This window comes from Gavia stellata, chromosome 3, assembly GCF_030936135.1.
Source record: "Gavia stellata isolate bGavSte3 chromosome 3, bGavSte3.hap2, whole genome shotgun sequence".
NCBI lineage: Eukaryota > Metazoa > Chordata > Aves > Gaviiformes > Gaviidae > Gavia > Gavia stellata.
Window position 1 is genome coordinate 9346776 of NC_082596.1, and position 15677 is coordinate 9362452.

The 15677-nt window shown below is 38.4% G+C and overlaps 1 protein-coding gene across 1 annotated transcript in view; it reads left to right on the top strand.

Annotated features, from left to right (window-relative positions):
- Nucleotides 1-15677, top strand: part of DNAAF11 (dynein axonemal assembly factor 11) — a 52656-nt gene that overhangs the window by 8761 nt on the left and 28218 nt on the right. The window contains exons 5-7 of the mRNA XM_059836122.1: nt 10135-10302; nt 13160-13237; nt 15212-15384. Coding sequence (XP_059692105.1) covers nt 10135-10302; nt 13160-13237; nt 15212-15384 — 419 coding nt within the window. The remainder of the gene's footprint in view (nt 1-10134; nt 10303-13159; nt 13238-15211; nt 15385-15677) is intronic.

Sequence of the window (15677 nt, forward strand, 5' to 3'; positions counted from 1 at the left end):
TCAGAAAGAATATGTTCAGCCTGAGCATTTTAGAATGGTATGCAGGCATTTGATCACTTTGCAGACTTACTAAAGCCTACGTCCTACTGATCCGGTGTGCCAAGCAGTGGACGCTAGATATGGTGCTTCTTAAAGTCAGTGGGACTGTTTATGTCAGGGCTGCAACACCAGAGCTTTAAAGATGACTCTGATTTTGAAAGCTGGTATCAGTATTAACCAAAGCAGGTACTACAGGATGGAGTGGAGAACTTGGGACTCGTTGCCTAGCAGGAGTGAACTAAATATATGCTGGCACAGGATACTGTGAGACAGGACCTCCAGAATTTCAAAACAAGCTTGTCTCTTGCCTTTCTTAAAATCTTAAAGGCAGAGTAGTTACTTCTGTATATTTTGAAATGAGTTCACTAACAGTTTTCATTTTTCCTCCTCCTCAAATTTATTTTCCTTAGGTCTTCAGCATCAAACTACTGGATACCTCCTTATGGCTACCGTTAAACATTACTGTGGAAAAAAAATAACAGAATTGTTGGTATTCTTCCTTCAAAATACAATTAATTTTAGCTTTATTTTTATTCTGGTCAAACTGTGGGTGAGGCCATACTTCTTGGTGACTATCTGAAAGCAGTCATGCAAAATGATTGCTGTGTCTCTAGTCTCTTACGTCAATGAAGTGCTACAAGCATGGGGTCCTACAAGCATGGGGTCCTACAAGCATTTTATAGTAAATTGATGGTAAATAGGGTTTTGCAATTCCCATTCAGTTTTTGGTAAACAGCTGATGTCTTCCAGTACTTTATATATTAATTTCTTGTAACAACATGCTGTCAAAGATAATGGATTTGGATAGTGGCTGAGTACATGCAGTAATATATTTCAGAAGCTTTATTGTATCATGTGTGTGCGCTGCCTTTTGGCCTTCATGCTGCACATTAAGAAAAGAGAAAAAAAAAGGAAGGAAGAAATATTATTGGAAGGAAAGCGCTCTTCAGGAAACCAGGAATCAGGATGTGGAGAAGCAATGATGAATCTGAATTATCTGGATTCACGTACAAAAATATGAGACCTGCAGGTATTAACTCTACACTGAGCCCTATTTTTCAGCTTGGATCTTTGCTACAACAGCAAATTACACATAGAACCTGTGGGTAATCAAAAACTGTTACCTTGTGACTCCAAGCTTTTATTAATCTACTTCTTAAAATATCTCCATGTATGCCAGTTTAGCTAGAACAGCATGCATTTCATCTTCCCATGCAACAAAATGATGATAATGTGTGAGGATGCTATTGCCCGCCAAATCATTCTATAACTAGTGCTGCTTCTAGTCTACTTGTCCCCTGTTGTGCTAAAAGCAATGCTAGCACAGCCCCAGCTGGTAAATCAGATGTGAAATGCTGCCTGTGGAAGGGCTAGGTCTGCCCATGGGGTACAATCGGGCTGGCAGGCATAATGACAGAGATTTGAAAACTCTGCAGCGAACGTGCACAAACGAAGGATTCTGGTGGAAGAAAGAATCAACAAAACTGCAACACCACTGTCTGTCCAACTCTGTGTCTAAGCCAAACTCAAGGAGGTTACAGCTGTATTTCTAGCATCAAAAAGCCAAACAAATGATGCAGTGAGGAAAAGGGTACTTGAAAATAAGTTAAAATGTACATTTCTCTTTCAAAGGGTAAATATATGCTGGTTATATTTTGAAGATAAGCATCAATAGCTCAGCATTAAGAGCTCAAAGAGGGAAATTTCACCCAAATTACCAATTTTGCATAGTAATTTACTTTTGCCCAGTGCATTAAATTGACTTTATATGAAGACGGACCATCTGATGTAACAAGACCAGGATTTATAGTTTCAATAAATAGTGACAATAGAATGTTCTTCTTCATAAAACTGATATGTTATGTAACTGTAAAAGTAGTTAAAATAATAATTCTTATATTTACTTGTAGTTAATACACTTGAATAATTTTATCAGTATTAAATAATTCTGCTTCTTTATTTACTCTAACCGGGGAGACAACTGAGAGTAAATATCATTGTGTAATATGTATAAATATTTTGTTACCTATTTTATTGCTACTTATAACAGGTCCTTTACTAAATGCACTTTTTAAACTAAAGGATTATAAAAATCTCTAGTGTTTAAGTAATCTCCTGGAAGAATAATCTGGAAAATGAAATCCTATACTGATAGAAAAGCCTAAGACTGCAATTACCCTGCCGTCACTAAAGCAATTATGCTGAAAACTAGAAAAACCTGAGTTCACTGTAAGCTAGTTAGTTCACTGTAAACTAGTGAAGAAAAAGATGATTCAGCTTGCCAAAAACTTGGTCTAAAATGAGTTGCTATAATCTGTCTATGAATAATAAACTGAAAATTAGAATTGTTCTGATCTGGAGAGGGGTAAGTTCTGGAACAATTTGGCAATTGGAGTTCAAGGGCTAAAAATAAGATGCTTGGGATCTGTTAAGATCTGCCCTCCATGATATTCATTAATGTTGAATTAATGAAATTCTATTCAGTTACCAGACTGGCTGGCTTTGGCAGTTCCCTTCCATATTGTCCATATTCCAATGGACATAAAAGCAAGCTTTGTATTGTTTCTCTGAAAAGAGGCACAATAATATGTTCAATTCTGTTGGATGAAAAATTGATGCCAGGATCTGTCTGATGAAAAACTGAAGACAACATTTTCTAACCTAAATGTTGAAATCCAGCCTTTCAGAGGTAATTAGTATTTGCAGCTTATGTTAACTAGAGTATCAAGCCTAGGATAATGGTGAAATGTAATTCTAGCGAAGTAAAACCACTTGTTAATTAAGGATTAACTGACACATCTACAAACAGAGAAAACAACTAGAATTTTATGTTTCTGTCCCCAGTGATTAAACTTACTCCGCTTTAATATAGCACGTTATTTAGAAAAAGAGAATCAAAGAAGAATTTCAAGATACAGATTTATCTGTATCCTGTGCATTATCTCACACTGTGCGTTACTGTTATTTTTTTTTTCATTACACCTTGTCTTATACTCTCTTATTTCTGGCTGTGTTCAACTGAATTTCAGGCTCATTCTTGAGTATATAACACGTAGTGCTTTATAGTGGGAATATTTGTGTTGAAGGGAACAGTAGCAAGCATGATGATAATATTTATGGCATCCCTTAGCTTATAATGTTCCTGGTCTGTGAGCAAGTCTGTTTTGTATTTATCCTGAAAGCATTACTCATAGAAGCCAAACAATACAAAGATTAACATTTTTTGCTTAAATGATATGGAATAAACTACACTGGTACAGAATACAGGTATGGCCATTTAGTCCAGTTCCACAGAATCTGCTCTTTGGTGTATTTTTTTGTGAATTAGCTGCAGTGTTTTGTAAACCTCTTTGTACATTTTCATATACGCTGAGCAAATCTGTTACTTCATTTTATATTATTTCGTTTTTATGGTTTCTCATGCTGCTTTTTTTTCCCTTATCTCTGGCATTTACATATCAGTAAAGTTGTTCCTGTTTGCATTTCGTCCTGTATTTGAGAGTGTTGTCAGTAATGAAGATTATTATTATTAGGAACTGCATATATTTCAATGAATTTGTTATTCGTGAGCTTATGTCCTGCCCTGTAGATTGTGTGCTCTTTGGGAGAGTATTTATTGGTACTTTGGTGTGAACATTAAAGCCTCATTTGGTTACAGTTACTAAGTAACTGTTACCACCATAGAATAGAATAATAATAATAACAATAACAACAACAGCAACAACAAAACCAAACCCAAAACTGATACAATAATTGAATAGGTAATAAATAGGAAGACATAGGTTCTGATACTGAGTGGGTATCACTAAGATGATTTCGACCAGCTAAAACTCTGACCTGCAGCATTTTAACAGCTAAGGTTTGCCTATGGATATCAATTTGCTGAGGCTGTAGCACTTTACACGAGTATATACTGATGGAGTGAACACATATTCAAAATACTTCTGATGTACTGTAATAATAATGCTATAAAGCTTATTTTTCTTATGACATCATAGAAATATATTTTATATTGTATTGTTTTATGCATTTAACAAATAAACTTGTAATGTATTAAAGCGGTGAAGTGAATTTCTTCAGGGGAGGTATGCCAGATGGGACCCTTTTTCTTCTTTATCAACTCCATTCTCCTGTTTGTAATGTGGCTCATTACATTATCTCTGTCATGTACATTGCTTCATGCTAAGAATTCGGGCTTGTGCTACTTAAAGCTCTTAGTACATAATCTGAGTGAAAAATAACTGCATGAAAATAATGAACACAATAAGGTCAATATATGTAAATATAAAATTTGTATGTAATTTGAAAACGAATGCAAAAGTCTCTTGAGAAGTTGTACAACACCGTATCTGCAAGTTACATCAGAGTTTGTATATGTATATTGTGTTGATGTTGCACCGGCTGCAAACATTTTGTTCAATGAAGTGTATTGTAAGAGCAGGTCACATGTAGGCCTCCATGCTGCAAGCATGTGTGTATGTGCTGGATTTATAAATTATCATTCTTTCATTTTCTATGCATCAGAAAATTCTTCCGAGTGTGTAAAATTCGAAATGCTGCTAAGACTAAAAACATTTGGGCTTATCTGAATTTTTATGTGGCAAAAGTGAAGCTCAACAATGACATTGTTTCTGAAACTGTGTCAAGGTTCCAGAGTTCAGTGGATCCCAAGGGCAGCAAGACAATCTGGCAGACCTCTTAGCCTTTGAATTGAGTACAGTGGAAGTTAGAAACAAGAAGGCACAGCTTGGAGAGCCATATTGCAATGATAGTCTCAGATTTTGAGCATCCAAAGATCTTAGCAGAACACCTCAGATAGTCAAGGATGGTATATTACACTTTGTCACTATGTCTTTATTCCCAATAAAATCAAAGCCACCAGGTTAGGACTAGCGTTTTGCAACCGCATGCTCCAAAGTACTGCTTTCTGACTTCCTGCATAGCTTAGCCCTGAGTCATAAACAAAGCTGTTCTTCACAAGAGGAAAACAAATACACTCTGAGAGCTTTTCAGTCACTCCTATACAGAGAATACCTCTTTTATGCTCCTCACAAGTGAGAAGTTACCCGCTCAAAGAAGTAGTCCTACAGCTTAACTAAATTTGGCAAACCAAGACCTGCCTATATACTGATTATAACAAACTGTGGTTTAAACGTACACTATGTCAGGATACTTCTCTCATTGCTGGATTAGACTCAACTCAAATTGCTGGCCACCAGATCAGGATAAGATGAAGGACTCCATAAAGCTCAGTCATGATGACTTGACATGTAGTCCCATCCAGTTTCTTTGAGGTTGAAGGTGCCATTACTTTGCCCATTGGGAACTTAATCAAGTATGTGAAGCAATGCGACATCATTATATTAACTGCAAAATAGAAAATGTCAGACATGAGAATTTCTGTAGCTGTCTGAGCAGCTGCCTGAGGCTTCCAGCCGTAACGCTCACTCATTAGCTTTGTTAGAAGGTAACTTCACTGAGGGTGAAATTATGGTATGGTAATGGCGGGAGAGAGTCCACAGAAACCTGCAGGAGGGCATAATATCCATGTCCATAGCACGACAAATTTCAGGCTGCTATTTGACCTGATCTATGAGTTAAATATAGTGGTAAGGGATATTTTGTGGTGGCGACCTGCTGGGAGAATCTTCCAGGTAAAAGGTGGAGGACAGGACCATTCCCTGTGAGGAAATGTCCTCAAAAGGACCTGGGGGTGTTGACTGACAGCCGGCTGAATATGAGCCAGCAGTGTGCCCAGGTGGCCAAGAAGGCCAACGGCATCCTGGCCTGTATCAGAAATGGTGTGGCCAGCAGGAGCAGGGAGGTGATCGTGCCCCTGTACTCGGTGCTGGTGAGGCCGCACCTCGAATACTGTGTTCAGTTTTGGGCCCCTCACTACAAGAAGGACATTGAGGTGCTGGAGCGTGTCCAGAGAAGGGCGACGAAGCTGGTGAGGGGTCTGGAGCACAAGTCTGATGAGGAGCGGCTGAGGGAGCTGGGGTTGTTCAGTCTGGAGAAGAGGAGGCTGAGGGGAGACCTCATCGCTCTCTACAACTACCTGAAAGGGGGTTGCAGAGAGGTGGGTGTTGGTCTCTTCTCCCAAGTGACGAGTGACAGGACAAGAGGAAATGGCAACAAGTTGCGCCAGGGGAGGTTCAGGCTGGATATTAGGAAAAAGTTCTTTACTGAGAGAGTGGTGAGACACTGGAATAAGCTGCCCAGGGAAGTGGTGGAGTCACCATCGCTGGAGGTGTTCAAGGAACGTGTGGACGTGGCATTGTGGGACATGGTTTGGTGGTGGACTGGGCAGTGTTAGGTTTACGGTTGGACTCGATGACCTTAAGGGTCTTTTCCAACCTAAGCCGTTCTGTCATTCTATGAATCAGGGGAACAGGCTGCTGCCACAGACAACTGAAAACATGCTTTCAGCCCAAAATGCCTCAGGCAAACTAGTTGATGAATACGCAGGAGGAGGGCGAAAGTGTCACACAAAGGATAGACAAAAGATACATGCCTAAGGAAGAGGCATTTCATATACGATTGCCCAGCCAAAGAGAGGGGTCAGGAGCAGCCAGAGTAGTAGAAATCTTACTTCTGGATTATACAAAAGCCATTTTGCTTCTTGGGCAGCACACAAGCGCTTCTGGCTGCTCTGGCCTAAGGACACGCCAAGGCGGGTGCAGAGGAAGCACAACCCCGGCCGGACCGCGGCGGTGAAGGCCCGGGGGAGGGGGCCGGACCCACACAGCGCCCGGAGCCGCCGCCGCAGCCGCCCCGCCCGCGGCCTCCCGCCCGGCCCCGTTGCCATGGCAGCGCGGCGGCGTCCGGGAATGGCGGCGGCGGCGGGAAGCTGAGGGCAGCCATGGTGCGGAGTGAGTGTCGCCGAGAGCCGTTTTCCTCCCCTCCCGCGGGACCCTTCCCGCCTCTCCAGGACGTGCCCCACTCCCTGGCCTCCCTGTTCCCTCTGCCCACACTTGCTCCCCTCCCCGCCATCCCCACACCCCTTGGCAGCCCTCTCCCCTCCTGCCTCCCTCGCCCTCCTCACCTGGCTGCATTATCTGGTCTCCCTCCTCCCTGGGAATAACAGCCCATTTTATTTCAAGCACAGCGGAGGGGTGCACTTGCTTCCCAAAACAGCCCCTGAGATGCCCAGCAGCAGAGTGGCCCAGGCAGGGCCCCCTCAGTGTGTGGGGCAGCCCTCTGCAAGGGGCGATGCTTGATGGGATGGCTTCTGTCTGGGCCTAGAGCTGTCAGCGCTGCCCTTTCTCTGCAGTTACAAATTTTCAACACCACATAATAATTTATTTTTTTTTAGGTGGAAGTAGCCACTGCAGATGCTTTATCAGAGATGCAAAAAAACCCTGAATGAGGTTAAAATACACCATGCTATTACTTTTGAATCCATAATCTTTTAGAGGTAAAGCAGTATGACCTAAAAGACTGAGTGCTCATACATATCACTCAAGAAAATAGCTACTGAGGATTTCCCTTCATCTGTGATTTTCCCTGTAATGTATTTTGATTGTATACCATCACTGGACTGCCAGTCCCTGCTGGGCTAAAATACTGCTTTAGAAAGAAACTCCCTCTCTCTGCATGAAGCTGGCAGATGCCCGCTTCCAGCAGGCGCTGTCTGAAGGAGAATGGCTTCATCTCCTGAACAGCGTGGTATGAATTTGAGTCTTAAAATAATGGTTGGATACTTCACTTTTCTGAAATGCAGGTTCCCCCACTGTTTCTTGATATACCTGCAGCCGTCCACCTGCTTATTCTTTCCATTTCTTTAATGCTTTTCTTCGTATCTTCTCCTTTTTGAGTAAAACATGTAATTTTTGGAAGCCCAGCTGTAAGATCTTCAAGATCTGTTGTTATCACCAGTTGATTGATGCCATCCCTTACTTCCTCCTGTGTTCCTGGGAACATGGGAGTAGCTGGCGTCTCTCAGGTCACTGGTCTGCAACATCAGACAATCTGGTTAATGAACTTCTCAGTGAGAAGGAATGTAACAATGCGTTTTGTCAATGTCCTGGGAAAGCTTTTATTTAAAATTTGTTGTTTTCTCTTGCAAGTTTGTTTCCCTTGTTCCTCTTAAATGAACTAAATAGCATGCAAAATGTCAAATATTCACTCAGTTCCCTACAACAGGTCCTCAAAACAGGTCTCTAAAGTGTCAGTGTGGCTTCTATTGGGAATGACTGTCTCTGCTTTGTAAACCATCTGGTAATGAAAGTGGACATTTTTGCATAATCACTGCAGCAATCACTTCAATTTTCTTTTCATCAGCAAAGGCATATCTGACTGTAATAAAACTCTGTCCAAAATAGTTTGTATGACTTCTTTCTGTATAAAAGGTATAGAGCATAATGTTGTCTCTAATGTGTACGTATGCAGATTGTAGAATACTGCTGTTTTCTTGCTCAAACATACCTGTTTGCACTGGAAATACTGGCACTGGAAATACTGGCACTGAAAGATCTGCCACTGAACACATTAGTAAGCAGGCCATTTTTCTTTTAATTTCCAGCAGATTTGCCAAGTACTTATTAGAAATGCCAATGTTTTTAATATTTTCTGTGAAGACTAAAATGTTTAGTCACGATTATTGTCATTCTTTTCTGTTTTCTCTATTAATTTAATCAGGTTTAATCAATGGGCTGTTGAAGGGAAAATGGTTGTTCAGATGCAGGAAACCTGCCCAACACGATTAAAAAAGAAACTTAACTTTCCCAATATGCTTTATGTGTGGACAGGATCCTCTCTTACACCAATATCAGTATCACTATTATATAATTCTGTAAATCATGTCAGATGAAACTCCGTTGAATTGAAAGGACATTTAACCCTGGTCATCTGTAAATAATATAATATACACAAAACCAGTTTCACCTCATTCCCAAAGGCTGTAGATAGAGGAGCTGCACTGACATGCGCAAGTTTGGGCTGTGTTTGTACGTAGTTTACCCAGCTTGTAGCAGACCAGTTCATGTTAATGTGTGCAGCCATTCCAGGACCACTAATAAAACTGGATGATTTCACAAAACCTCCCTGAGACAAAGAAGTGATGAAAGAACACTTTTAATTAATGCATGGTAGGAACGATTTGTTTTCACAGATCTCTGTATATTTTGTCTTTTTACTTATTTTTCTTCAGAGTCTTTTTGAAAGGCTTGCTAGTCTGTTTTTGGCATTAACAATCCTGAAAATACCTATTCTAATTTGATAGAAGTCTAGTTTTTTAATCCATACTTCATTGTAGTTCCCTGCTTGTCAAAGAGAGGAAAATGCTAGTGCTTTTTTGGTGCAGTGGGCTGGCAACAAAGTAATAACATCTAGCTCAAGAGTGAGCACTGGTTCTCATTGAATTTCTTTACCTTCGTTATACAGAGCCTTTTCACTGTTTGAAAGATTGCTTGGCATTAAATATTATGTGAAAACTCTGAACCCAGGTCTCTGGTGTCTTTTGGCCACCAAAACTCCTTTGCTGGCTGCTAATGAGATGGTAGTGCTTAAGAAATACCCAGGATTAAATTTCATTCGAACATAAACATTTATAAGCATGAATTAGTAATGGCTTTGCCTCAAGCACTGAAAAAGTAAAAAATATCTGCCCAGTTTTAGCATTCATCCTACTTATTTCTGTGCACACTGTGCTGGCGGAAGAATATGATGACACACTGTAGCTACTTTACTTTTTGTGAACATCTGGCATCAGGAAATAAAGGAGCATAAAACACTCCATTGCTTGTCTACATGAATCAATCTGTAACCCGAGCTATGCTGAAAATAATGGATGCTGGATTAATTTCTGCAAGTGTTGTATCACACTTATGGAAGACTCAGCAGTTTTCATATGGATTTTTCTAAACGTTACAGGTGACATCAGTGTGTTTCACAAACGATGTTCACTGTGGCAGAGTGGGCTGAAGTTACTTGGCACTTGATGTCTTTTCTAGCAGATTATATTTTTGTTGGTGTTCCTACCGGATATGTATTTGGTATGGTGGAACAAAAGGTTTTAATGATTTTATAAGTTATTCATAAGTCAAATGGCAAAAAATTACTAAAGGGAGATATGATATGTAATGTTTCTTTCAGTCACTGAAGATCTTGTTAGAAGACGTGCAGAACATAACAACTGTGAAATTTTTTCACTGGAAGAAATCTCTTTACATCAGCAAGAAATAGAAAAACTAGAGTATCTTGACAAATGGTGTCGAGATTTAAAAATTCTCTATCTTCAGAATAATCTAATTCCCAAAATTGGTAAGTGTTTTGTGGATATGTTTCTTTTTAAATGGATTTACATACATAATTCTGAAATCAGAAAAAAATATCTGTTGTGTTATACTTTAAGGGAATGTAGAGTAAGTAACTACAGAAAAGTTCTTTGTGGATCTGCTCCTATAAGATTTCCTTTCCCTGTCTCTTTAGTAAATTTCTAAGAAGCTCAGAAATTTGCAAGAGAAATTTTAAATGAAAAAGATAGTACTTAGATACAAGTCACTAGAATATGAGTGTGGAACACCTTTTATTCATAAAAATCTCATAAATCAAGATCTAACTTAAATATCCTGTCTTTGTGGCAAAGAGAGACAAACAGTTTAACATATATCTAATATATGTGATACCATAGGACTAGCTCTCCTCATGCTCATTTTTAAATTCAGTTTTTATACAAACAGTATTTTTTGTTTAACATTGAAATAATTTACATTCAGCTAAAATACTTGCGTTTGTGCATAAAGACAGCTTTTTACAGCGAAGTCTCAATGGTCTTCCTGCACCACAGGAAAAGGAATAATTTCATATGGTCTGTCTTTTGTGGTATAGTTTCACATGTTTGCTAGGCTCTCTACAGAAAGATACCACATCACGCCTTGGGCTGGAAAAACTTAGACTCTACAGATAGTGTGTAGATAAAGAATGTAAACTCAGAAGTGCTCAGGAATTATATTAGCATATTTCTTTGAAGTTCCTTAACAGGAAGACAAATAAATCTAGTTTTAGGGTGAAATTCTGTGCTCAGGACTTGTAGGCAAAGGCTTTAAATCCTCTGGAGGGGCTCATCAGGAAGCTCCTAGGGAGTATCTGTACTGATAACATCTGCATTTCTTAGACTGGAGGAGTCTTTTCCCAGAGAGAATAAGGTTTTTGAAACTGCTTTATGCTGCTCTGCCCCATCAAAAATGGGACTAAAATAAGTTGTTTTCTCTCTGTTACTGTGTCCTTAATAAGGCACCAGACTTTTCATTTTTGAGACATTCAATTTTTATCTTGAATTAATCTAACTGTAGGAGTTGGAAAAGTATCCAACTTCCTACTTCATATATTCTTGTATAATATAACAGCTTTCCAAGATAATGCCTTTGTAACAAATGGGTGGGGGCGGGGGGGAAAGGCACTATATAAGTGGTGACCAAAAGCATTGCCAGTAGGGGTTGTGTTACAAAGCACTGAATTTGAGAAGTAATTCTTCCCAGTGGATACCAACATGTCCATGTGGAAGACACAGCAGTTCCAAGCACACCTCAAAATGTCATAGCTGAATGGTTTATATTGACTCTGTTGGGATGTGTCTTTTCTCCTCCTTAAAGAAAACCCTTATGCAGCCCTCAGGATCAGACTTGCCTACTAATCAGATAGCAAGTTGAAAGGCATCCACTATATGGATGAGTCATGGTTCTTTTCTTTTCTAAAATGGAAAATCCCCACAAGATGCCATTGGCTTCAACACTTGTCTCTCTCACATCTTCATGTGTACAGGCACTGCCATTACAGAAATACTGTAAGAAAAATGAGCAGTCAACGTAAGCTGCACAAGTCCTTGCTGAGAAATTAATTTCATCGTCTGTTTGCGAATTATGAAGAAAGTATCTCTCCAAGGTCTTAGTAAACTAAGTGGTAGGATTCATGTCACCAAACTTTTAGACACCTATGTCTTAGGCAGTTACTGTAGCCTCCCTTTATAACCAGTGATGAAGAAAAAGTGTATTTTTGAGCATGATTTGGTTCACTGGTTATAGCCAGCCAATTGAAGATAAGACAAATTGCACCTTGAAGAACCTATTTCTCTTTATTGATTGTAGAGGAGCCTAGGCAGCTAACTCATCTGTAGACATGATCTGTGTTGGTTAGATGAAGCTCCCTCTACTTGAATTTCTTTGTTTGTCTCAGCAGGGACAGTTTGTACAGCAGTTAATCAGTGTGGCTTGTGAATTAGAGTTTGAGGTAAACTTTATGGCTTCATTGGGTAGGTTTTCCAGTCAGATCTTTGAAACATCCGGTGACTGGGGAGAAATTAGTGAACTGTGACACAAGTTATACATGTATCTTGTCTCAGATTTATGTCTCTGACCTGTGTGTCATGTATCTCAAATGCTATTTGCATTTTTCAGACATTTTTAGGACTGGTGAAGATCATTGCTACCCTATTCCCTCTTTACCCCCTTTGTGTATTCAAAGGAGGAAATGCTAGCCATTCTGACACAACCCCACACATTGTGAAGCTGCTAATTTCAATAGTTCATGGTGAAAATAATACAGGTTAGATTCCAGATTGGGGGGGGGGGGGCGGGGTAGGGGAGGTGGCTTTGTTTTGTTCATACCGAAGCCATATAAACCCTTCTTTGCAAAATTTTTAAAAAGGGAGGAGGGGAAGTTTCTTGTATTAACCCTGTAGATAAAAGATCTTTAAAATTTAAATATATACTAAAGAAGCCAATCTTTTCTATATAAGTGAGTGTAAAACTAATTTTATAAAGCTTGACTAAGTACAGCCTGATCCTTTCTGAGTTTCATGACAAATGAAATGTTTCACCATGCTTTTTGGCCAGTCCTCTTACATTATATAGATGTTTTATGGATTTGTGATAAAAAATATCTTTATAACCTTCTTTATTTCTTTCTACTTTTTTATTTTAATTTGTGTTGTCAGAGATTTTTTTTTGTTTTGTCTTTTTATTAGTATTAAAATATTAATGCCCAGTAATCTGATACATATTCTGAATTGTCCTTCCTATTTTTCTGCTTTATTGTTTCTTTGAACTAGAGTGAGCAAGTAAAATGATAATGCCCTTTCCAACAAAGAAAACTGCAATAACAGACATATGGTTTTTTACAGAAAATGTGGGCAAACTAAAGAAGCTGGAATATTTAAATGTAGCTTTGAACAACATTGAAAGAATTGAAAATCTGGAAGGTCAGATTTTAAACAACCATTTTGCCTTTTCTTATTGAAACAGTTAAGTTGTGACTTAGTGTAAAAGAGGGTGGAAGCCATTAAGTATGTCCACCAGTGAAGGTACTTTGTTGATACTCAGAAAGAGCCTTTTTGTGTGCAGCGTTTCAAGAAATGCTTCTTTGCAGCAAATGCTTCCTACTGCTGCAGTTTTATCATTGAACTTCCTTAAATGTATTTTAACTCACTTTTTGCATACCCTCTCACCAGTGTTGCCAGCTATGATAGCTCTACTCTTTAATACTTTAAAAAGCGGGAATCCAAATTTTTCATGAAATTGGAATTTCCTCACTGTAAAGATAAGATAACTGGTTATGCAAGCTGGCTGGAGCAATGCAATTTTTTTTTAATGCTATGCAGGCTGTAAAAAGTTTCTCCTGTAATATTTCAGCAGTCATCTTCACTTTAGCAATCAAGTGTCACATGCAAGAAGGTTCTACTCTGGGCACAGGTTGCATTGGCAGTCAGGGGTATTTTTAAAGTTTTTCAGACGATCATTTTCTCTCTCATTGCATGAAGTCCTGTCTGTTTTATCTGTGTTTAATCCTTTATCCTGTCAGTATAATTGCATGTGCAAAGATCTAGCATTTTCCAAGATCAGAATCTAAGACCTAGAGCTACCCATAAACACATTCTATATTACTTGAATAATTTCTGACTTGATTTCTTTCTCTTTCTTGATTGTGACTAGACCAGTTGTTGAACCTTTAAAATGTCCACCTTGACAAGGGAACAGTAAAAAAAAAAGCTGGGTTTTTTTTGTTTGTTTTGTTTGTTTTGGGTGTTTTTGTGTTTTTTTTAAGTCTACAAGCTGATTCAAGATGATGTCTTAAATCAAATAAAAAATAAGCAAATAGGCTAAACACAAATTTGTAAAAGTTGAAGAAATAGGTAGTACATTACATGTTTGGCAGTTTGTTGAGAAACTAGCATCTGTTTTCATGTCAGTAAATTTTAACTTCCTCTATCAGGCTGCATTATTTATTACTGTTATTTTACTTAGGAGTCTGAAAGTTTGGGAGTGAGCCTTGCAAAAATATGGGTTATTTAAATCCCCTAATAAATCATTTTGAGTTGTTTATTTTCTTTCAGCTCCATTATGCATAAAATACTTGCCAAATAGACCTGCAAAGGAAAAGAAGTGATTACAATGATCACCATGGAAGTTGAGGTTTCTCTTAGCTAAACTTTTTTACTCTTAGAGTCAAGGTTATGATTTATGGACAGACTATGATAAAAGGAGAGGCTGACAAATTTTGGATTCATATTTCCCAGAGCATTTTGTTAGCTAATTTAGAGTTTCTGTTTATAATGAATTGTTTTGGTTAACAAACAACATTTTCTCACTGGTATTTGCAATTTAACCAGTGACAAAGTATTCACAACGATACCTGAGTCCATAGAGTGGAAAATCTCATCTTGACTTGGAGTGAATTTTTAGAAAACCTTATCTTTACACTTCAATAATGTTCGCTAAGATTAACAGTACACAGAAATGAAACCCATAGTTGTTCCTGCGCAATTAGACACTCTTTTAGCCATTTGGTGGAGACTCAGTTGAGGAGGGGTACCAAGGCAATCAGACTGTTAAAGCTGAAGTCCAGCTTATCTGGAAATGAAACATTTACTAGTATACAAACACTGACCACAAGATTTTGATAGTGATAAAACCAACAGTAAGTTTTGATATTTTGGTTTTTATTGAGATTTTTTTTTTTTTTTCTATAAATATTGTGACCTCATAAACTTAAGCTGTGAGTCACTCTTTCACTTTTGGCTTGCAAAAGATGTATCCTGATAGGATGAAATTAGTATACAGGCAGCAAATGCAGACGGTTTTATATCCAAGTGTGCACATGTGTGTGTTTGTGTGTGTGTGTATGCCGTGTGTACATTTATGTTATGGACAAATTGAACTAAGGTTTTTTCAAACAGGCTGTGAAGAACTGAAGAAGCTTGACCTGACAGCAAATTTCGTTGGTGAACTCTCCAGTATTGAAACCCTAAAATATAATATACATCTGAAGGAACTGTTTCTAGTGGGTAACCCATGTACTGAATTTGAAGGTTATAGACAGTTTGTGGTGGCAACTCTTCACCAATTAAAAGTAAGATTTTAAAAACTAAATTTATATCCAAATCAATAACAAACATTGTTGACTGAACATAGTAATCCCAAACAAAATAAAAGCCTGTGGTAGGAAAACTAGGAGCATTTTTCTTACTGTCTGCAGGAAATTAAATTCTATTCTGAAGAATAAAGGACTACAGTAAATAATGTGATAATAAATTGGTTCTGTTTTGACTAAACCACATGCATTTGTTAACTTTTCTGTCATTTTCATTGGAGATCCTTAAACAAAGTTCTGAAAAAATAAATACACTGTACAGCTCTGGCTTT